The following is a 23,458-nucleotide window of genomic DNA, read 5'->3' on the forward strand; positions in this document are numbered from 1 at the left end:
TTACTAACCTACCTCCACCGATACCTGCATGGCATGTCCAGTGTCCAGCCCTCCAGTGAGTCCCTCAAAATGCAGGATTGCCAAGACTTGCTCCTCCCATGCTGTCAACCGTGGGGAAGGAGGTGGGGGTCCACCACCAGTCCTCATAATGGTGACCTGGTGCCTTGATGCAATGTAACACACCTTCCCTCGTAGGTTGTTCCACCTCTTTCGAATATCATCCCTTCTGCGTGGACATTGTTCCACGGAGTTCACCCTGGCCACGATAATCCGCTATAGCTCCATCTTCCTGGCAATGGAGATCTGCTGGACCTGTGCACCAAACAGCTGTGGCTCTACCCTGACGATTTCTTCCACCATCACCCGCAACTCCTCATCAGTGAAACAAGGGGTGCTTTTGCAGGGACAATGGTATTGTGTAGTGTGTGTTGTGCAGAGGGTGTTTGGTGTTGAGGTAAGGTGTGTGGTGTTTGATGCTTGACGGGTGTATAGGTAGATGTGGTGTGTGTGAGCAGTTCTCAAAGGGTTTGGCCTAGCAAGGTGTAGAGTCTTTTCATGTTTGCAAAGGATTGTGGGTTATTTGGGGGGGGGGGTTATAGTGCTGTTGGTGGGTGTGTAGGGTGTGTGTGTATGTGTCAGGTGTGGGTTTTTTATTGGGGCCAATGTTGGCTTCTAGTGCTGTTGGGTGCCCAATTCCTCCGCAGCGATGTGCACCGCCAAAGGCAGACCGTCGTTGAATGTCCACTGTGGTAAATCGTGGGTCATAATTTGGAGGACAGTGTATTGCTGGCGTAGTGGGGAGGGTGGTGGGTCTGACAGTTTTTCACCTTCATTGGGTCTGGCAGAATTGTGGTTGTGGCTGGTTTCTGTCGGTTTTGTGTTTGTGTATCATTATCTGCCGGGCGGATTACCACCTCCGCAGCAGTCTGTTGGCGGCCGTCACCACGGCGTTCTTCGGAAATGACCGCCAATGTCATAATGAGAGCCTTAGACTGAGATCCAGGTCCACTAAGGTTGAAGCAATCGATTGGATTAAACCAATCTGAAGCGCCATTGTTTGAGCTTGCCATAGTAGAGCACTTCCTATTTTGTCTTGCTTGATACTGATGAAGGCGAGGGAGGCTCGCAGGAGGCTGGTGGACCTGTTTTGAGGGGAAGCACACTCATTTAGGTATGTTGGGCTAGTAGATCTGAGGCTGTGGTCAGTCCGAAGTGCAGGAGTATGTGCCCTGGATGCCTCAAGTTGGGCTTCCAGTGATGCAAGGAAGTGATCCGAGAGGTTTCCTAGTTCTTGGTCTGATATAATTTCCCTCCTGGACTTTGTTTTAGATGAGTGTGCGCAGGCTTGGGTGAGACAGTCCCCTACCTGTTCATTTGCATGCTCATTTTCTGGTGTCGGCGGTGAGAAGCTGGGGTCTGTCATGCTATTGTGAACTAGAGCCATCACTGTCAGTGCACGTGCCTGCAGTTCGTTTGGTGGGGGAGCTGGCTCTGGTGTCTGATTGCCTAAGACCTGCTTGTCCCGAAAAGATGCATCCTTTTAAAACTGCTACTGCCTGGGTTATTTCCTGAGGGCCAGGTAATGTAGGTAATGAATCAGCAGGGAAGTCCTCCCCTCGGCTCTGATGATCCCCTAGAGACCTTGAGGGAGAGTTTAGTCTGTGGGACTCTGTTAGCCCACCCAGCTGCTCACTAACTGGTGTTGTAGTACCCTTGGAATGCTCGTTGGCCAGCCAGGGGCCCTACAAGTTTGTTGTTTGGGGTCCCTTGTGTTTTTTTTTCAGAAAATATTCATTAATCAGGCCTTGTGTAATTTTTGTGCCGAACTCCCCTCGGGCTCGATGCTTGATGGACCCGTGGGCTTTATTATAGGAGACAGTCGTTCATCAAACAGACCATTGGGGCCCTCTGTGTCAGAGCCTACTGATCCTTGCCCTCTCCTTAGTTGGGGGAATACTATTAGGGCTAGGGCCGCACTCCTTGATGGGTACTATGCACAATGTGGTGTTATATGCCTGTGACTCAAACTCCGACTCCATATCTGCCACTAACGATGGAGGTAAGGAGTCCACTGTGACGTTATTAACTTTCTTCTGAGGATATATCTTCCTCTTTGGCATTTTCCCAGGTTGCAGAGTAGTTACCATCTGTGTAATCTTACTGGCACTCAGTAGCGAGGTTGTAAGGTTGTAGGGTTGTAGGTTGTGGCGCTGCCTTACCTCTCTCAATGCCTTGCTTGCAAGCCACCATGCAAGGACCTGTCTCGGGCTCCAATGGTGGCTAGGGGAGAGGCACCGGCACACTAGTCACATGTCTCACAGTAATTCATCACTGACGGGTAGCTGGCAGAGAACGCACGTGGTGTGAGGGTGGCCAAGCTCTCTTCCTCCTATGTCTGCTCACTGCTACCCGCCAATGCGAGCACATTGATTTCCATTTATTTGATTTCTCTTTGTTTTGTTTCCCTTGTTTCTCCTGTTTATTTGTTTGTGTGTTTCTTCTTTACTGTCTCCTGCTGATTTCAGTTTTATTCTCTTCTGCTGAAGAGAGACGTAGAGGCTTGAGGGCAGGCACCATGGTAGGCACAAGCCCTACCAGCCTAATGCAGGCCACCTCTGCACTCTGCCAGGTGCCCACAGATACCTAGAGCCCTGGAGCCTTCTGCCTCCCAATGACTGTTTGCTCTCTGGGGCAGGAGCCGGCCTCCAGCCAGCTAGCGGTCAGCCAGCGGACAGCAAAGGAATGAGGGAGGGAGGGTGGATGGGAGGGCTCTCGGTTGGGTGGGGGGCAGCAGTTGTTAGTAACTGTGGCAGCAGGAGGTGGCCCCCGTGGAGGTAACCACCACCAGGGGAGGACCAGGAAAGCAACCCCAATTACCCCGCTTGGCTAAGCACCCACGTTTTGACCCAGTTCAGCCTAATGAATGCCCTCACCTGCTCGCGCCACCCCAGCTCTCACCTCGCCTTCGCATGCTTTGTTACGCTTTTGTCCCACCTCCTCCTTGCTGTGCTATGTGCTTTCCTGCTATCTTGGTTTCGGCCCTCTTCCCAGCCATCACACAATGGATGTCTCTGCTGCATGACTGTAAAGAGATATCTCTTAATACAATGATACATTGCAGTCAATGTTCCCTCAGCCAGGTGCAGCAGTTTATTATTCAGCACTCCATGAAATGCATAGAGATAAAAAAATTCACACAGACTCTTTAGACAAGAGAATACATTTAATTCAAAGTTGGCAGTTACAGCTTGGCTCCTGAAGCGATAGAAAGAAAGTAAAGGGCAGTTTCATGTTAAAATGAATTATTTAAACTGAGACCTTGCATTAACTATGGGCACCTTTAATGTGAAGTGCACATTATAATGCAGGTGTTGTGCAAAGCATAAAAAGGAACATCACCAGCTAAAAGCCATACAGTTAATGGAATCATTTACATAGCCCAAAGGTACCCTGAAAATCTGACATGGACCACACCAATACTGATCAACATTATTTAATCAAGGCAAGAATATGAAACACTAAGAGAGGCAGTGGTAGAAAATAAGAAGCAGGCAGACAATGTGATGCATTAATATCATGCCTTCTCTTTCAGTAATGCACGAAAGCTCAAAAAGACTCGCAGAGACGCTACAAGAAATTTACAATCCATTGTGGGATGGACACACAGACCTGAAATCAATTGTGGAGGTATGGAAATGTTTCAGAATCATATGCAATTATTCCTTTTAGGGTTAAATGTAGTGACCTGTCTTGTTATGGGCCCATTTCTGTTCTTAATTCATCAGCCAGGTTGTTGTGAAGAACTATATTGGGTGGACTCTGTGCATGGGCATGGAAATATAATATTGTATCCAATGTCCAGTTGGGTTTTCAGTAGGGCTTCACCACTGGGGAACAGTGCCTTGGCAATTATCTGGTCTTGTTGCTCTCTATTGATGAAGGAATCAATCCAGAAACACTTGTCTAGAGACTCACAGCACAAGCTGCATCAACAAGGATGAAAAATCAAGGGCTACTACTAAAGTAAGTGTTATTATGCTCTGCATTTCCCAGTCTGCACTGGGGCAAATTGAGTGCTTGGATGTGAGGCATTGTGCTCCCACCCCCTTCTATCACCTGATCTGTGCTATGCATGCCTTCCTGAAAAAAGGGCTGTTCATTTACCTTTTATGGGTCCGCCCTCTGCTATTGATGGGGTGGACAAATCCATTCTATGGCTTATCTCAAGGACATGGGAGTTGTCCTTGACTTGGTGATTTTGTTACAACAAACTGATGAACACCTTCAGACAACTATTAGGTATAGTCAAAAAGGGGAGGGCACTTCTCCTTTTGGTGTCTCTTCTTACACCTATGGTGCCACTATCTGGGGCTATGCTAACTCTTGGTCGTGGAAAATACGTTTTTATAGATATTTATTGGGTCTTCAAATACAATCTCTAGTGTTTGTTTTCCATTAGAAGCCTGCAGAAAGGTTCATTGAGTATAAGGTGAAATGGGCACCCCTGGCTGGTGGTTTGGACAAATCCTTTTGCACCTCTCTTCTAGATTAATTTTAAAATTCACTGTTAAATTGAATAAGGTTTATCTTATTCCCTGCTAGTACTATGTAAAAAAACATTTGTTCTCTTGGAGGTAGAGTATAATGAACTGCTAGTTATCTCATTACCTACTGATGAAGCACATTTCCATTATCCATTTTACTCTATGGTGAGACTCGAGCGAGATGCGTCTGGATTTGAAAAACCCTCACCTGAAGCTTGATATCGCATTTAAAAAGCAGCACTTTCATTGAACACTATTTTCTCTGTGTTTTTCCTTCATTTAATAGAAGTGTCATGAGTTGTGTTGGAGTAGAGGTTTTGTCTGCTCAGTTTAGTTTGCCAAAAATAAGAGCCTCAAAGGTCAACGCCGCAAATTGTCATTCTGACAATGTGTCATTACAATCATATACTTATTTTCCGTTTTGTACATTTTTCCCAGTTCAAAGAAGAACATTTCTTAAACTTATTTTACTTGAGCTTGGTCAAAGATCTTGCAGACAAGCTTTCTTTTTAAAATGATGTTCTGCTAAAGGCGATATTTATATGTTTTCTTGTTAATACATACATTGGTACAGGCCAGTAATTCCATTCGAGAGGCGCTTAGGAATTGATTATGATTTTATTTTTAAAGGTATTCTTAATTTTTGTCACTTTTTCAAGTTTTTATGAGCAGTTTATATTACATTTTCGACTGAATAAATTATTTATGATAATTTAAAATAATATTTATTAATAGATGCAGCAGTATTACCTGGATAAGCAAAAAGCCCAAAACCATAACCTCAGGCATTATAGCCAGCTCCCGAATAGTGACAGTGCACGGGCATGGGTTCACAAAAATGTCAGGGGTGGCGGAAATGGCATCATGTGACCTTTGACTCTGTGACATCACAGGAAGTGACATCACCACACCTTTAAGACTGAAATTCATACACCACAGAGAGAGCACTACTCTGGTCACACCCAGGGATCACAAGCACAACTTTCCATGTAAGTCACATGGCAAGTGACCACTGTTTTAATTTAGTGCTCCCACACTGTGTAGCATACTATCCATCCACTATGTGCTTTGGCGCCAAATCACGTATACAAAGCACTATATAATTGCAAATACAATGAAATATTGCTTAATTTAAATTAAGATTACAAAGTTGACAACCCTATCACAGAATGCGAATACATTATGATGTCTAATTTGCCTTCACTTGCCACATAATTTAGTCAGCCATATAGCATAAAGATGCATTCTTAAACTTTTGGATCAAATTGCCAAACAATGGCAGCTAGGTTCCAGCAGAACTGGCTGGAAAACCAAGGAAGCCCACAGAAGATAAACGTCCTTCTAATTCCTACTTTTTCTACTAAAGAAGAATGGAGAAAAACATCAAAATCCCTGTAGGGTCTGCAGGACAAACATGCACAGTGCTTAGGGGAGTTTGAAGCCTTGCAAAGCCTTGAAGGGCATATTGCTGACTCACAAATTGAAACAGTAACAAGTTTCAACTGTTTCCTGCCCCACAGCCAGCAGACGCTGGGAGCAACTGCTGATGTCTTTGACTTTTTTACTTCAACGAGAAAGAAATGAAGCGAGTTTATATATATTTTTTTTCTGCTCAGTGAAAGTCTAAATCCTTTGGAGCACGTGCTTCCTTTGAGACCTCTTACACCGGGGGTCACAAGAGCAGTGTCAGGGCTAGCAAGGGACAAGCCAGGAGTCGGAGTTGCGACCCCTTGTGACCCTCAAATGAGGTCATTGTGACAGTGGCCAAAATCTGTCAGAAAATTGACCAAATGATCCCAAACCTTTTCAAAGGATGCAGTTTGCACAAACAGGGATAATTCAGATGGTATACAGGGCTATAAAAAAATTAACAAAATATAACAATTACACTGAATCCTCCTGAAAAGGATACAAATTTTGCATGGGGAGACACCCGAAAAAAATAACATCCACATCTATCTCTGTCCAAAGACGCACATTTTATGGTAAGGTCCGTGAGAAGAGGAACTTACATTATAAATGCATTAAGCATGTACTTTTGGCTCTCCGTGGCCAAAAGATGGCCTTTGTGCATGACAAGGCACAGGCACCAGATCAGAGCCCAGTTTGCACAACCACAATAAAACATTGCAGTGCTTTTGCTGCACATCTAAGACTATAAATTGCTTTCATATAGTTTTGGGGAGGTATGGTGGGGGGGTGGGGTAGGGGAGGATTAATCAACACATTCATGTCATAGGCTCTAACCCATCTTTAATCATCCAGGCACATTTTAATTGCCAACGTTTTTGAACACCAAGCCAATCAGATGCCTGAGTCTAGGCTCATCACCTGCCAAACCCACAGTGGATATACATAATCACTGTGAATCCCAGAACAAAGCTTGACCATCAATTGCACAGTCCTCCAGTGGCCTTATGCAGTTTTATAAAAAAACAAAATAAATGTAAGCTAAAAAGTATGTAACAACCATGTTTCCTTCTGAACTGTCCACAAAAAGTAGTTAACTGGCGGGATTCCAATAGATGTGCATTTCCTTTGCAGAACAATGACCTTCTTTGGGCTGATTATGAGCAGAAGCTTTCTGACCAAGCAGTGCGCGTCATGGAGAATTACGTTGCCCTGTTTCCTGAAATGAAGGTAATGCGCCTGTGATTCAAATTTTACATCAGTTTGCCTCATTCATTTTATGCTATTGTGATTATAGTTTGTACATTATGGTATGATCCACATAGTATTTTCAGATTAACCACAGACTGTGTAACTGATGTCTATTTAGATTAATTTCATGTAAAATTGTTTCTTGTGAATATCCTGAAAATCTGCTATTGATCCAGCCCTCGAGGGACAAAGATGGGCTCCTTTGTTTAAGGCAATTACACATCACCACACTTTCGGCTTAAATACCAATATAAATAATCTCTGATGGCTACCATCCACTCTCAATTCATATCTTCAATAGTACTTGATGAAGAGGAGGTAAGCTCTTCTCTTTCAATGTGCCCACACAGACGGTGGCTCTGATGTGGTTTAGAGACTAGTTCTTTCCCACTACAAACTTTATTGGAGATTAAAATGGCGTCCACTAATATTTCCCACTACTTTCTTTCACTGTATGCCCTTTCACCTGAAAATATTTAAAACCATCTGCTTCCTCTACACTTGGTGTCATTATTTCCACTGTGTTTCAAAGAACTGGCATAGCCATAACCTTTAGGATAATGCATGCTTCTAGAGGCATTATAAATACTCCACCATGCAAAGTGATCCAGCAATATTCTATTCTAGCACAGGATCATTTGGATGTAGACTTCAGGGAATCAACAAGGGCAATCAGTGGAGCAATCGCATAATATGTTTGGAAATCATGGAATCCTTTTGGTAGCAGAAGGCATAAGCCCTCATTATTTAAAGTGTGGATAGACAGATGGTATCTTTACCCCATAGGAATACAAATGGTTGTGCAGATTGTTTTCCTGTCTATTTGCCAAATCCTACCTGAAACTCCGCTGACCATTAGGAATTATGCATTGGAATCCGATATATGTGCTGGAAGGTCTCATGGAGACCTGCCAGTACCTAAAAAACACACTTTTGTTAAACAGTTCTAATGTTGTGAGGGGTAAAAACCTAGTTCATTTTCAAATACGGCCATGTCTTCCCACTTACGATGAAGGTGAAAACTGCCAGCAGTCAGAGTTCCCCTTCGTTGCCGCTGCAGTTTCATTATACGGCAATAGCTGCCACCTCGTGGGTGTCAAGTACACCATATATTGAGAAGTACTGCCCCTAACATAACGTAGTCTGTAAAGTTTTCAAGGCACACCATAATCTCTTTTCCTAGAACTATTAATAGTAACACCCTTTTCATGTCTTGGAAAAATATGTTCTACACTGCTGAGGGAATATTTCAAATGAAACCACGCACTGTGAAGAACAAAAACATTAACCAACACCGTCTTCCTATAGGAGGTCAATCCGCCTTGGTAAATCTGTTTTTAGTTCCTTTCAAAGCAGTAGAATAGTAAGTAGCATTCCAGCAAGTCTCACAATTCAGACAAACAAATATTTAGTCTTATCCTGCACTACACATGGCTTTCTAAAGCCCGACATCATACAGCACCACTCTAAACCCTTAAACTTAGTCAAGAGTAAATCCATGAGAAGATATCCACTAAAAAGTTAATGTACAAGGAACATCTCCAAAGAGAATCCTATTTTCTTTGAAAATAAGCCATAGACATCCAAGCTTTGGCTCTTTCATTCCTCAATGCTAAGCTGCCAGAGGCTATTTTCTTTACCATTATCTCTAAATTTGATGAGTCCTGATTTGCACTTATACACATAAGTCACAAAGTTCTTCAAATCTTCCATAAGAAAGACAATTCAACCCTATTGAATGCCTTGTTAGTGTCTATGTGTTCTCACTATTGATTCCTTGTCACACTGCTCACCAATGTGGCTCAGATCATTGGCTTTGCACTTGATAGCACATGCTTGCCAATTTCTGATGTGGCCACTTGAATAAACCCTTTACCTATCCTGACAATTCCTATCTACCCTTTTTTCTAAAAATATGGAAAAGGTAGCAATGAAGCAGCCATAGAATCACATGGAGCACACTACTTCCTTCAGAACTCGAATCACTATGGTTTTGTTATTTGCCATGGTATAGAAAGAGATGGCCAAGATGTGATGAAACCTATAAAGAGTGCACAACTAGAAATCATGATCTTACTGCACCTGTCAGGGGCCCATGAATAGCTCCTAGATAGTATAAGAGACTAGTCAGGTGTGTCAGGCAGCTGTATCCGGGATAAGATTGTCTCTTTCAGGGAAGATGCACCTTAACTTGTGGTGGAATGTTGAGGAGCCTGGGAATAGTCTTTGATGGTAAATCTTGGTCGATAATAAGTTCCGACAGGTGGCAGAGGCTTAAAAACATTAGCTATATCTGGGAAGAATCAAGCGGCAGACACTTTCTACCCTAGAGAAGGTATTGGAGGTTTCAAAGCAAGGAGGGTACTTTCGACTTCAGCTTGTGCAACCAAACCCAGTCAGTACCCAACACTCTACAGTCTCCAGAATGGAGCCTGGAGTCTTTTAAAAGGATCTCTCTGACTTTACATGACTTCATCAGACAAGCAGGATGATGCCCTAATCTTATGTTTGTTTTAGAGCAAGCTTCGGTTGTGTTTTAAGACTAAATAATCCTTCAGATAAATTGCAAAAGCCATCATTAAGAGACATGTGTAAACCCAACTTTACAGGGAACTAGAGCTACCAGCCAATTCAGAGCTACAAGATCTGTGGTACCTCCACAAATCTGTGGTGTTTCAGCAGGTGACCCACCTGTGAGTTTCCTTGTGAAATACCAGAAGGGAAATAAGAAATGACCCAGGAAATGGAATTAAAATTTACAATACCCCTAGTAAATTCTAATTTCAAAGGGGACACACAGGGTCTCACATGTAATCCCATTAACTCATCCCTCTGGAGTCACTGATGCCCCCAATATCAATAATTAAAGGGGCAGAGTTACAGATTAAATAACATGGACTTCATAATGAGGCCTTAAAACCAATGCCTGTCTCCTCTGCGCGCACCTCCTGAGACTCCTCTTTCATTGCCTACTTTAAAATGGCCATGTACATGTGTATATACCAGGATTTGGCTGTAAATATATGCTCTGATTTCTGAGCAATCACGGCGGCGACTACAGAATATCAGATCCAGGCCCACCCTTCTTCAGATGGTCTCCAATCTTTGGTATCTAGACAGAATATCGGAAACAAAAAATATTGTGTCAAGAATATCAAGGGCAAAAATAATGTGAAGTTAAGTTTCTATAGGTAAGCAAAGTTATACTATATATAACTCCTTGAGGATATAAATCTTCAAGGTACTTAGATGCGGAGTTCAGAATAGTACATCTATACTTACCTATTTGCACTTACCTTCTTGGTACTTTGGTCCAAAATATTTTTGAGAAAATATTCTGTCCACGTGATATCTTTGTTTTTGATATTCTGCCAGAAACTACCAACCATCAGTCTCCATGTAGCCTGATGAAAACAAACCACCATTGTGGGTGGGGGTTTTCTTCTGGCTGCACCATCTGACCACCAATCCCATGTTCACTACTGGAGGTGCCAAAATACATGAAGCATTCTCTGAAAAACAAGACACTAGGGCAGGTCAGGAAAAAAGTGGAAAAGGACAAAATATTAGGGTGTGGTGACGTTCATTCTTATAACATATGGGGCTTGAAAACAATGCTACGTTAGTCATCTTTCAACTACTATCTTCTGGATCATGCACACAGCAGGTGGGCCAGTCAAAAACTTGTGAGACAGAGGCAAATAAGTCAAGATGTTACTTGTCTCCCAAACCCAAAGAACAAGTGTAGTATGGGGCTAGGTAGGTGTGCTAGTATCTTTAGAGTGTAGATTGTTAAGTTATTCTAGGTTCTATGTTCCATGTATTTATGCTTAGTAGTGGAATGTTATGGGGATTGAGGAGTGGAGTCATGACCCGTGATTGGGTGTTGATTTTATTAAAGAAATTGACTTTCTACTATGAGTAGAATCATTCCTACAGATACCGGTGATGAATGAGACAAGGTATGTCAACATCCAGACTATGTTAACTCCCCCACGACTAGATTCCACAGTTTTTTGATGTCCTTTTTAGATCTGATTTGACACTGCCAGGTCTTATGTGATCAACCTAAAATAAGAGCTTTCAGGATTAGTGTGCTGAGAGGGCCTTTTGGCTCTGCCCACATGCTGGTGAACAGGAGCACATGTTTTGATTGGACAGCAGTTGTGCGTTGCCACAGAAAAAGTGCTTCCTCTCCACGGGGCAGTGATTTTGTTTTTTATCCATTTGCATCAGACAGCAATTTAGCTGAATAGGGAAGTCTCACTAACATGCATAAAGTATCAAGCTCACAACAGGATGAAGCATGAACGTTTGGGGGCATGCCCATGGCACTGTCATACCATTAACTGTAGAGTTTTGAGTGCAGTTGTGTGTTTAAAAGCAATATGGGATACCCAGGCTTTCCTAATCTACATGCATTTTTAGATCTGCCTTGACAGCACAGTTGTTGCTGGATGTTATGTGATAAAAAAAAAGAGCTTTCAGAGTGCTACTGAGAGGGGAGCTTAGGCTCCACCCACATGCTGGTTTCCTTGAATGAAGGATTTAATTGGATCAAAGTTGTAGGCTTCCATTAAAAAGAGTGCTTGTATTACATTTTTTGGCTTTTGGTAAAGCTTATACTCAATACAAGAGGACTGTGTTGGTTTTGGGGGCAAGCCAATGATTGTGGCTATAGGCCTGATCTATTTACTAAGCAATGTTTTGAATAAAGCCGTAGTCTTAATTTTATTTTGGGCAAAAGCATATGTGAAAGTCAATAGGCATTTAAGGGTAGATTGTTATTGTCCTATATCGAAGACTACAGATAGGTAATTTGTTAAATGGCATTTTACAGATCATCATGGTAGGCAAGGGATTTGTTGTTAGTCAACCCCTGTTACATACCATGGATAAAGATGATTTTGTCTTTGAGATCCCTCGTTAAGCCTTCCTAGGAGAGATGGTATTTTGTTAGTATTTGTACACCTTTCAGATTTTGTGGCTGTGTGCCTCATGGTCGCCTTGTAGAAAAACGTGTGCTCATAACAATAGGCTTCCATTGGTTATAGTGACAAGTTTCGGGTCCAAATGGTGCACTGGCAAAAGTTATGTTGAACACCATAAATCTGCTCTTCTTATTATGAAATCTTATTATGAAATCTTATTATTAAGGCAGTAGTAAGCCTATTTATTGGAAGCAATAATCTGTTAAAGCCAGTAGGCCTCTAACAGTGGTTGTCACCACATTGTGTTATGGGTGAAAGACAGGTTTTTTGCTACAAGTAATCCCACAGATTACTGTAGTGGTAAGGGTTTTAGTGTTGGCCACCCACTCTGACAAGCCCTGATGGTTTTCACTGTGATGACTCTTTTTAGGTCCTATTTAGAGTGTTTGTGTATTGTTTTGCAAGCTGTATTGTTCTACATATTTGGAATTTTATAACAGTATGCGTGATAATTGCCAGTTTATGTGTGCTTGAATAGGCCTGTGTTGGGTAAATAATAAAGCCAACGATAAACACTATAGGCCTTATTGGCTCATTTACAAAAGCAAAGTCAGATTCCATAGGTTTGATCTGTTTGTTATGAAATAGTATGAGAATGCCCATCGGTATGACCTACTTATTGTGAAAAGCATGTGCTAAGGCAATATATTTTTAAGAATGGATTGTTGTAACACTCTGCTAAAGCCTGTAGGCACGTATTTTGTTGCAAGCAATTTAACAGATAACCATAGTAGTTTCAGGTTTTGGTGTTGGCCACTGTTGGAAGTTGGGTTACTGGAAGAGGTTAGTGAAACACTACTCAAGCAGCAACTACAATCTATGTCAGGCTGAAACACAAGCGAACCCCAAATTAACCTGTGCTTAATCCTCTTATAGCTTGGCACAACTCAGTCAGGCTTAACTTAGAGGCAATGTGTAAAGTTTCTATGCAGCACTTCAAACAGTAATAAAGTGAAAACATTTATGCAGCGCTTCAAACAGTAGTAAAGTGAAAAGACAACACAAGCAAAATGCCACTCCAATTTAGAAAAATAGAATTAAAGATTTAAGTGAAAATAGTGCTTAGAAGCACAATGCAACATCTAGGGATATCTAGTGGTACTGGACAAGGACAAAGTCACAAGTATAGGCCAACTTCAAAGCTTTGCAGGCTGGAAACAGGGACAAGGGTAAGCCCGCTGAACAAAGTACCTTAAATCTGGGTTTGTGGAGAATTGCAAGATCCCAAGTGGAGGATACATTGAACAGCGGCGGTTCTAAGGAAGCTGCGGTGCTGCGATGCTGAGTCCTGCACTGTCAGTGAGGATAGCGTCGTTGAGGGGCTTGTGATGTGAAGTGCTGAGTCGAAGATGCCTCTCCCAGCAGCAGTTCTGAATAAGCTCAGCGTTGTCATTGAGGATGACATTGACGAGGTGCTTGCAATGCGAAGGCTTGTGTTGAGGATGTGTTGTGTAGCAGTGGCTCCAAGGGCACTGGGAGATGTGAGGTCCAGGTTCTGGGTTCAAGGTTGTTGGAGCCTGTTCTGTCCCTGAGGCTCTGACCAGGAGGCCCACCAACTAGCCCTTGGAGTTACTCTGGGGGTTCAGGGTCCAAGATGCATGTCCAGTTCTTTTCAATCAGGCAGCAGAACAGCAGTGCAGCAGAGCAGAGTGGCAGTGCTTTTTGCAGAACTGCACAGCAGTCCTCTGAGTCTTCCAAAGATCAAGAGGTATATTGAAGAGCTGGGTCTGATGGCCCAATATTTATACCTGGAACCCATTATAATGTACAAGAAGAATCTGGATGTTCCCATACCCCACAGGCATTTGGGATTTCCTGCCTCCTTTTCCTGGCCTCAGCTTGTCTGGAGACCCAAAGACTAGTGTCAGACCCTTTGTGAGTATGCTCAGGCAGAGCCTTTGTGAAGTGCAAAGGTGATAGGTAACAGGTCCTCCCCCTTATCAAGTCAGAGATGGCTAATCCTGCGAACACCTACTTCCCCTCTGACTCACTGTCTGGAACCAATACACAAAGGCCAGCTGCCAGCTATACCTTGTCAAGTGACCCAGGATACAGGCTACAAGTACCAAATGGTTGGGATAAGAAAATGGCAACTTTCTACATTTTCATAATTGTGATTTAAAATCTGACTTCATCACTAAAGAGGTCTTTGAATTACAAATCTTTAGACACCAAATTCATAATTTCTAACGGCTCCCATTTGAAAGTTATTGTGTATCAAATATAATAAGTTAACCCAGTGTTATCCTATGGTAGAGGCAGGCCTTGCAGTAGTCATAAACGAATTTAAGGGTTTTTCACTACCAGAACAATCAAAAGTTAAAAGTACATGTCCAACTTTTTAAATACACCGCACCCTGCCCTATGGGCTATTTAAGGCCTACCCTAAGGTTGACATATATAATAAAAAGGAAGGTTTGGGCCTGGCAAACGCTTTGTTTTGCCAGGTCGAAATGGCAGTTTAAAACTGCTCACACAGGCTGCAATAGCAAGCCTGATAAATGTTTAATGGGCTAAATATGTGGGTGACACAATTAGTGTGTAGGAGGCTGGCCTGGCTTATAGTGGTTACCTTGTGGTACTTACACCCTGTGCCAGGTCCAGTTATCCCTTATTAGTAGAATAGAGGTGTTTCTAGCAGCTTAGGCTGATAGAAGGTAGCTATGGCAAAGCAGCTTAGGCTGAACTAGGAGACATGCAAAGCTCCTACTATACCACTTATATCATATAGCACAATATCATAAGAAAAGTACTCAGAGTTACTAAAAATAAAGGTACTTTATTTTAGTGACAATATGCCAAAAGTATCTCAGAGGATACCCTCACTTAGGAGATAAGTAACATACACAAATTATATGTACACAAACCCAAAACAGGTAAGTAACAGTAAGAAATGTAGTGCAAACAATGTAGAATCACAATAGGATGCACTAGGTAGACATAGGTCTAGGGGCAACACAAACCATATACTCCAAAAGTGGAATGCAAATCACGAATGGACCCCAGACCTATGGGAGATTGTAGAGGGTCACTGGGACTGTGAGAAAACAGTAAGGGTGTCCAAAATACCCCACCCCAAGACCCTGAAAAGTAGGAGTAAAGTTATCCTACTACCCCAGAAAGACACAATAGTCATGATAAGGGATTCTGCAAGAACCACAAGCACCAGCAAAACACTGAAGACAGATTCCTGGACCTGAGGACCTGTAAAGAAAGGGGACCAAGTCCAAGAGTCACGGTAGTGTTCGGGGGGGCAGGAGCCCAGGAAACCCCGGATGAAGGTGCAAAAGGGCTGCCTCCGGGTGGGAGAAGCAGAAGATTCTGCAACAACGAAAAGGGCTAGGAACTTCTCCTTTGGATGGGAGATGTCCCACGGCGTGCTGGATGTTGCAGAAGTATTTCCAGGCAGAAATACCACAAACAAGCCTTGCTAGCTGCAAGGGTCGCAGTGGAAGTTTTTGGGTGCTGCTGGGGACCAGGAAGGACCAGGATGTCGCCCCTTGGGGGAGGAGACAGGGGGGGGGGGGGCGCTCAGCAACTCAGAGAGCCCTCGCAGAAGCAGGCATCACCTGCAGAAGTACCAGAACAGGCACTTAGAAGATCTGTGAACTCAGAGTCACAAAAGGAGGGTCCCACGACGTCGGAGTCCATCTCAGACGGAGTGCTGGGGACCCAGGCTAGGCTGTGGACAAAGGAGTCCTTGGAGAAGTGCACAGAAGCCAGAGCAGCTGCAAATCACGCAGTACACAGGTTTGCTGTCTGGCGTGGGGAGGCAGGGACTTACCTCCACCAAATTTGGACAGAAGGGCCACTGGACTGTGGGAGACACTTGGACCCAGTTCCTGTGTTCCAGGGACCCCGCTCGTCAGGATGAGAGGGGGCCCAGAGGACCGGTGATGCAGAAGTTTCGGTGCCTGCGTTGGCATGGGGAAGATTCCGTCGACCCATGGGAGATTTCTTCTTGGCTTCCAGTGCAGGGTGAAGGCAGACAGCCCTCAGAGCATGCATCACCAGGAAACAGTCGAGAAAGCCGGCAGGATGAGGCGCTACAATGTTGCTGGTAGTCGTCTTGCTACTTTGTTGCGGTTTTTCAGGCATCCTGGAGCAGTCAGAAGTCAAAGAGGGAAGTGCAGAGGAACTCTGGTGAGCTCTTGCATTCGCTATCTGAGGAATAGCCCAGAGGAGAGACCCTAAATAGCCAGAAAAGGAGGTTTGGCTACTAAGAAAGGAGGCTTGGCTACTGAAAGAGGTAAGCACCTATCAGGAGGGGTCTCTGACGTCACCTGCTGGCACTGGCCACTCAGAGCAGTCCATTGTGCCCCAATACCCCTGAATCCAAGATGGCAGAGGTCTGGGACACACTGGAGGAGCTCTGGGCACCTCCCCTGGCAGGTACTGGTCAGGGGAGTGGTCACTCCCCTTTCCTTTGTCCAGTTTCGTGCCAGAGCAGGGCTGGGGGATCCCTGAACCGTTGTAGACTGGCTTATGCAGAGATGGGCACCATCTGTGCCCATCAAAGCACTTCCAGAGGCTGGGGGAGGCTACTCCTCCCCAGCCCTTCACACCTATTTCCAAAGGGAGAGGGTGCAACACCCTCTCTCAGAGGAAATCCTTTGTTCTGCCTTCCTGGGGCTGGGCTACCCAGACCATGTTCGGAGTTACCATTGTGACGCTACACATAGGTAGTGACCTAAGTGTAGTGCACACGTGTAATGGTGTCCCCGCACTCACAAAGTTTGGGGAATTAGCCCTGAATGATGTGGGGGCACCTTGGCTAGTGCCAGGGAGCCCACACACTAAGTAACTTGGCACCTAACCTTCACCAAGTGAGGGTTAGACATATAGGTGACTCATAAGATACTTATGTGCAGTGAAAAATGGCTGTGAAATAACGTGGACGTTATTTCACTCAGGCTGCAGTGGCAGTCCTGTGTAAGAATTGTCTGAGTTTCCTATGGGTGGCAAACGAAATGCTGCAGCCCATAGGGATCTCCTGGAACCCCAATACCCTGGGTACCTAGGTACCATATACTAGGGAATTATAAGGGTGTCCCAGTGTGCCAGTGAGAATTGGTAATATTAGTCACTAGCCTGCAGTAACAATTTTAAAAGCAGAGAGAGCATAAACACTGAGGTTCTGGTTAGCAGAGCCTCAGTGAGACAGTTAGGCATCACACAGGGAACACATATAGGCCACAAACCTATGAGCACTGGGGTCCTGGCTAGCAGGATCCCAGTGACACATATCAAACATACTGAAAACATAGGGTTTTCACTATGAGCACTGGGCCCTGGCTAGCAGGATCCCAGTGAGACAGTAAAAACACCCTGACATACACTCACAAACAGGCCAGAAGTGGGGGTAAAAAGGCTAGAAAGAGGCTACCTTCCTACACAGTGCTGCAGGCCCACTAGTAGCATTTAATGTACTAGCCTTGAGTACATGTTATACCACTTCACTAGTGATGTACAAGTAAATTAAATGTGCCAATTGAGTGAAAGTCAATTTCAACATGTTTAGAGGATAGAGCACATGCACTTTAGCACTGGTTAGCAGTCGTTGAGTGCACAGACTCCTAAGGCCAACAAAAATGAAATCAGAAAAAATGGCAGAGTAAGGCATAATGTTGGGGGAACACCACCCTAAAGTTATCAGGTCTAACAGTCACCCACCCAAAAAAACTCTTAGGATAGAAGAGTTGGACTACACTACTTCATTTAGGTTCTCCCAGGAGAGATAGTATTTTGCTTTGCCAACTGCCATGTTATATACAACTGTAATTTTATGACTGTATGCCTGATGGTTGTTTTGTGGGAAAATCTTACCCCTAGTACAGAAGGCCTGAGTTGGTGATGGTGACAAGTCAGTGATAACACCAATTAGCCTGATTGTTATGAAGGGAAAATCTGGTCTAGATGACATAGGTCTATTATGAAAGGTTATGGTAAACGCACAGACCTGAATTATTGTGAACAGCATTGATTGAAGTTAATGCCTCTAACTGTGGACTGTTACTTTGCTATGTAATGGGCAATAGAGATGTAATCTCACTGATTACCATTGCAGAGGTTATTTTGGCTGCGGCCTCCCCCTTTGACAAACCCTGGAGTAGAAGATTTGTATTGTGATCATTCTTGCTAGGCCCTTTTGAGAGGGGTTGTTGATTGTTTTGCCAACTGTAATTTTGTACATATTTGTAATTTAAGAACTGTATGCATGATGGTTGCTAGTTTATGCACACTTCACTAGGCCTATGTTGGTTATAGTGTCAAGCCAATAGTAAAGGCAAAAGGCATTATCGGTTCAATGGGGAATAATATGTCAGATTCCTTCAATGTGAGGTTTTTTACAATTAAACGTTATGACAAAGCAACTAGGCCTGACTTACCCATTGTGAAAATCATGTGTTAAAAGCAACAGCCTTTTAAGGGTGGATTTTTATAATACTGTGCTAAAGTCTATAGGCACGTATTTTGTAGAGGTGTGTGAAATTTGCTTAATTCACTTTGGCGTAGTGATGCAAACTTTTTAAAAATCATGCAGAATTATCTGAATTCCTAATCTGTCATTTAGCACTATTTTTAATGCAAACTGCAGCCACATTTCGTACTGAAAAGAGCACGAGAAATAAAAGTGCTAGGAACAACCGCTGCTCTCCTTTTCTGGTAGTTTGTGTTGTTTCTGCACTGTAATTTTGCTATGATTTGTGGTGTGCCTATGTGATATTGCATAATGGCATAATTTCTGGATTTTTGAGTAAAATACATAATGCAAAACTCCCAACCTTAGGCAAATTACGGCAGTGTAATTTAAATTTGGCCAGGCCTACTATTTTATTACAAATAATCTCGCTGTTTACCAAAGAAGGGAAGGGTTTTGGTGACCCATCCCAACAAACTATGGGGATAGAAAATCTGTACTCTGATAATCCTTTGTAGAGATCTTATATTGTTTTGACAACTGTAATTGTGTACATATTTGTAATTTTATTACAATATATCTGAAGGATATGCCTTGTAGGAAAGCATAGGACCAACACAGTAGGTCTGAGTTGGTTATGGTGACAAGCCAGTGATAAATGTTGCAGGCCTGATTCTTTATAGTGAAAAGTTGTGAAGAGGACACATGGTCTGACATATTGCTTGTGAAAAGCATAAATTAAAGTTAATAGGCGTTTAAGGGGGGATTGTTATTACTTTGTATTAAAGCCTGAAAAGTATTTTGTTACATTAAACCAAAAATTACCTTGGTAGGAAAGGATTATGGTGTTGTTAAACCCTCTAACAGCCTTCTTCTGCCATTGGATTGTTCGAGTATAATTTATACTCTACTTACATCCATGACCATACTGCCTGGGATAATGGTTAAGTATATCTCAGTCACTGGCTCTCTTTTGCCATGTGAATAGCAGCAGTTCCTGATCACATGTGGACATCCACCTGAAAATGAGTGTAATTTAGTGTCAGAGCTGGTTGGCCAGTCCTTTGGTTTTCAATTTTCTCCTTTCATTTCCTTGCATATCTTCTTTTTCTTTTAATTTTTCTTCAGAGAATACTACAGCCCTCTAGACAATGCTATCAGGTCGCTTTCTTGCCACCCATTTCATCTGCAGTGCTTCATATCATGCATGACCACCTCCTGTAAACCAGGTGACAAGTATGTAATTCTGTTGTCCATAGTGTGGTAGAGTCTTACCATTCCAACATGGCCAACACATTGGCTCTAAATGCGGCGGCCATGCTAAAATTTTAAAACAATGTTAGACTGTGTACAAATACCTCTACAATATGGACACCTGCTGCTATGTTTAGTTTTGTGATTGTAAGCATATACCTTCCATGTTTAAATAGCAGCAGCTTTTCCTTTTTTCTACTTCTATTTAATTTATCTTGCATATATTCTTGAATGTGTGTGTTTTAGGGCGGTCAGAAGGAAAGGGCAGTAACATAACATGCTAAACTATTCTGTGCTGTTTTGTTTTTGTGGTATGGCATGGTATATTGCACTCTTTTTTTGTTTTGTAGGGTTTTGTAATGGGCTTTCATTTGGACTTCTTTTTTGGAATGTAGGAACGGATCGCAAAACGTGGGCGGAAGCTGGTGGATTACGACAGCGCACGCCACCATTTGGAAGCCCTGCAGAATGTAAAGAAAAAAGATGAAGCTAAGATTGCCAAGGTAAAGCTGCACCCACAAGCACAATACCTTTCTGGCAGCTTACATTATCAGACTATGACCCAGAGCAAAAGAGAAAAAGCAGAAAAATGAAGAAGAATGGTAAAAAGAAGTATAGGCAAAAAGTGATAAAAGGAGAAAGCAGGGATGAAAAAGACCCTGCTGGAGAGAGATAACCTAGCAAGAAGTGTAGTAGGGAGGGAGAATCAGGCATGAGATTCAATAGAGAATAGGCAGTTTTGGTATTCGGCCACCCCTGCGTTCTGCAGCAGCACGCTCTTCTTAAGAAAAACAAATCTCGCTTTTTTGTTTTTTTAGATATTAGTCGAATTTATAGAAAAATTTGGAAAACATAATGGGCCTCTGTTGCTTGCCACTTGAACTCCACTGGTACTCATCTTTTTAATGTAAATAAAGTGAGAATGTTCAAGTGTCTTGTATACAAGTGACCATGATCACTAAATTTCCTTCAGGTTAAAATAGTGTTTACGAACACCTGTTGGACCAAAACACGTTTATATATGTAGATTTAATCAAAACCCCTTAAAATTAACTGATACAATAAACTCCTGCCCTGGGAAACACTCCTCATGAGCTCGCATATGACATCAAAGATGCTAAACTGACATAATCAGTTAATTCACAGCATCCAGTACCACACCCTCAATGCTTGCTGAGCACAGCCTTTGACTGTGCCTGGTGGATCTGACTTTCCATGTGCCCAGTTCCTAATCACCATAACTGCTGGCATTTTCAGGGACGCGCTGTCTATTTCCATGCTCTGTCAGTACACCCGTCCCAATATCAAATGAATAATTCTCTATAGAGACTGAAATAAAAAATGCAACTATAGGGAGCCCTCAACAATACCAATAAGTGTCAGTACCAGCTGGTAGTGGTGACAGGGAATGGCCCTCCATGGTACATATTGGTATCAGTTTAAACTTCAGGTTGGATTAGAATTTGCTATATAAATTACAAATGTGCATATTGTGAGCGGATTCCGCTGGGTAAATGTAGCATTTTTAAGTCTCACATAGACAAAATATGAGCTCTGTATTGTGAGAGATACTTCAGGCCTACCAAGAAACCAATAATATGCAAGGGCTTGAAGACTGCTCATTGCTTGCCACTCATTGCCACTCTCATTTGCCTACTTTGTATTTGTGATCAAGCTTGTCAAACTTGTGTTTGTCCCTCCAAGGGGACATTGCCTATTTACCTTAACTTTTGATTGGCTGGCTTCTATGTTTCCACTACATGCTTTTGAAACACAACTTTTTTCTTTTTGGTAAAGCATTCATAAGACGGCATGTTTTTTCCAGCTGTTTTCCTTGTCTACCTCTCTCCCCACTGCACTCTGTGTTGCTCTCTGTCATCTGTGTGCTTCTCCCTGTCCACCTCATGTTGCTTTCGCCCATGTGTACCAGCCCCGTTGCTTTCTCGCCCAAGTGCTTCTCCCCCACATGCTCCAACTTGCTCTTGTACAGGTTGGCTGTAGTGTCCATCTGTACAACCCTATCTCGACTGTTGCTTCTCCTCCTCACCACTGTATTCCTGATGTTGCCTTCTCCCCTGTGTGCTTCTCTCCTGCCTACACCATCTTGCTTTCTCGCCCATTGTTTTTCCTTCCCCTACCTGCATACTCAGTATTGTTTCTGCACCATGTTGCTTCCACCCTCCTGTTACTTCCCCACCAACTGCTATAAAAACACTTTGATGTGTTATTTTTTTATTTTTAGGTATTGGGCCTACTTGGATTGACAACTAAGCAGAAAAAGGTGCCCATGTAATTTTATAGGCACGCAGATGCGTGGTGCGTGCACCTACAAAAGTACACAGGCAGCCTCTTCAAGGGCTTTTCTTTTTTTATTCTTCAGCCATGCTACACAGTTTTGTAGGATACTATGTAGCATGGCTAAAACCACTAGAAAAGGAGGACGTATTGGCTTACCCAAATCCTTGTTTTCTAGAGGAAACAGCATTTTTCATCCATCTGGCCTTGACCCCCTTGATTTTAGGAAGTACCCCATGCCACCAAATTGCTCCACACACGTTTTTTGCTGACAGACGTTAGAGAACCACTTACATTTTAAAACCAAGCATTGTTTGGTGATACAAGTACCAATTGGTGATAATAAATTCAAGAACCACACAGCTCCTTGCAACTACCACTATGACCTTGCTTTCATTTAAAAAATCCGAACTGGTTTACACCAAACAAACTAAAATGGCTCACAGGGGCCCAACACAATTTTATGTTGGATTTGGAGTAAATCTGTTCTCCGTTGCTAATTGGACTGTTTTATTAAAAAAGTAAATCTCAAATGCCCATGACAACTGATGTGGAGACGCGCTGCAACGCTACAACAGAAGACCCACTTTGTACAACTCAGGGGCCACGACTGTTCAGACACCCTGAGACTAATAAAAATAAAGTGGCCTATTATTAACTCCCTTGTTTGACCAGTGCCAGTGATGATTAAATGTCAGTCAAAATTTAGGAGAAGGACAAAGAGCGAATTCTCAGATGTAAAAAAGTGCAACACTATTAGCATAATAGCCCTGATAGGGCCCTGTTGAGTAACCCCAATATGTTCCAGCCACACAATTCGTGGTCATTTGGCAAAGTCTAAAGGAGCACTAAAGTCTGCTATTCTAAATTTTGGTAGTAGAATGTGTACTGCTTGTACCCATGGTCCCCTATTCAACTTAGAAAAAGGTGTCTTTCAATATTCACCAGAAACATTTTTTTAGAAGTATAGTACACTACTCACAAAGTTCCTAACATAGAGGTCTGAGATTCAGGATAGACTTGCCAAGTGGGACATTAGAGAAGTTTCAACATTTACTTTTAGAGTTCTAAGTCTACTTACTAGGTTTTCTAAAGTGCAAAATGTGTGTATCTTGGTGCTTATAACACAACGCTACAACAAAACTGAAAAAGTGTAAAGTGATGCTAGTTAGAATTTGTGTTGAAAACCCAGGCTTTTAGAGATTTTTTAAATGTCAACAAATTGGTTTCTGCGAGAAGCGAGATTAGCAGTGCATTCGATTTGACAGCAGCAGCAAATGTAAAAAGCCCTG

At 42.9% G+C, this 23,458-nt stretch overlaps 1 protein-coding gene across 3 annotated transcripts in view; it reads left to right on the forward strand.

The window, feature by feature from the left end:
* BIN2 (bridging integrator 2) overlaps positions 1-23,458 on the forward strand; it is a 233,763-nt gene that overhangs the window by 123,240 nt on the left and 87,065 nt on the right. For all 3 annotated transcript variants that reach the window (XM_069230892.1, XM_069230893.1, XM_069230894.1), the window contains 3 exons: positions 3,593-3,687; positions 7,089-7,184; positions 20,267-20,374. In XM_069230892.1, the coding sequence (XP_069086993.1) occupies positions 3,593-3,687; positions 7,089-7,184; positions 20,267-20,374 (299 nt within the window). The remainder of the gene's footprint in view (positions 1-3,592; positions 3,688-7,088; positions 7,185-20,266; positions 20,375-23,458) is intronic.

This window comes from Pleurodeles waltl, chromosome 4_2 (genome assembly GCF_031143425.1).
Source record: "Pleurodeles waltl isolate 20211129_DDA chromosome 4_2, aPleWal1.hap1.20221129, whole genome shotgun sequence".
In the NCBI taxonomy this organism is placed as follows: domain Eukaryota; kingdom Metazoa; phylum Chordata; class Amphibia; order Caudata; family Salamandridae; genus Pleurodeles; species Pleurodeles waltl.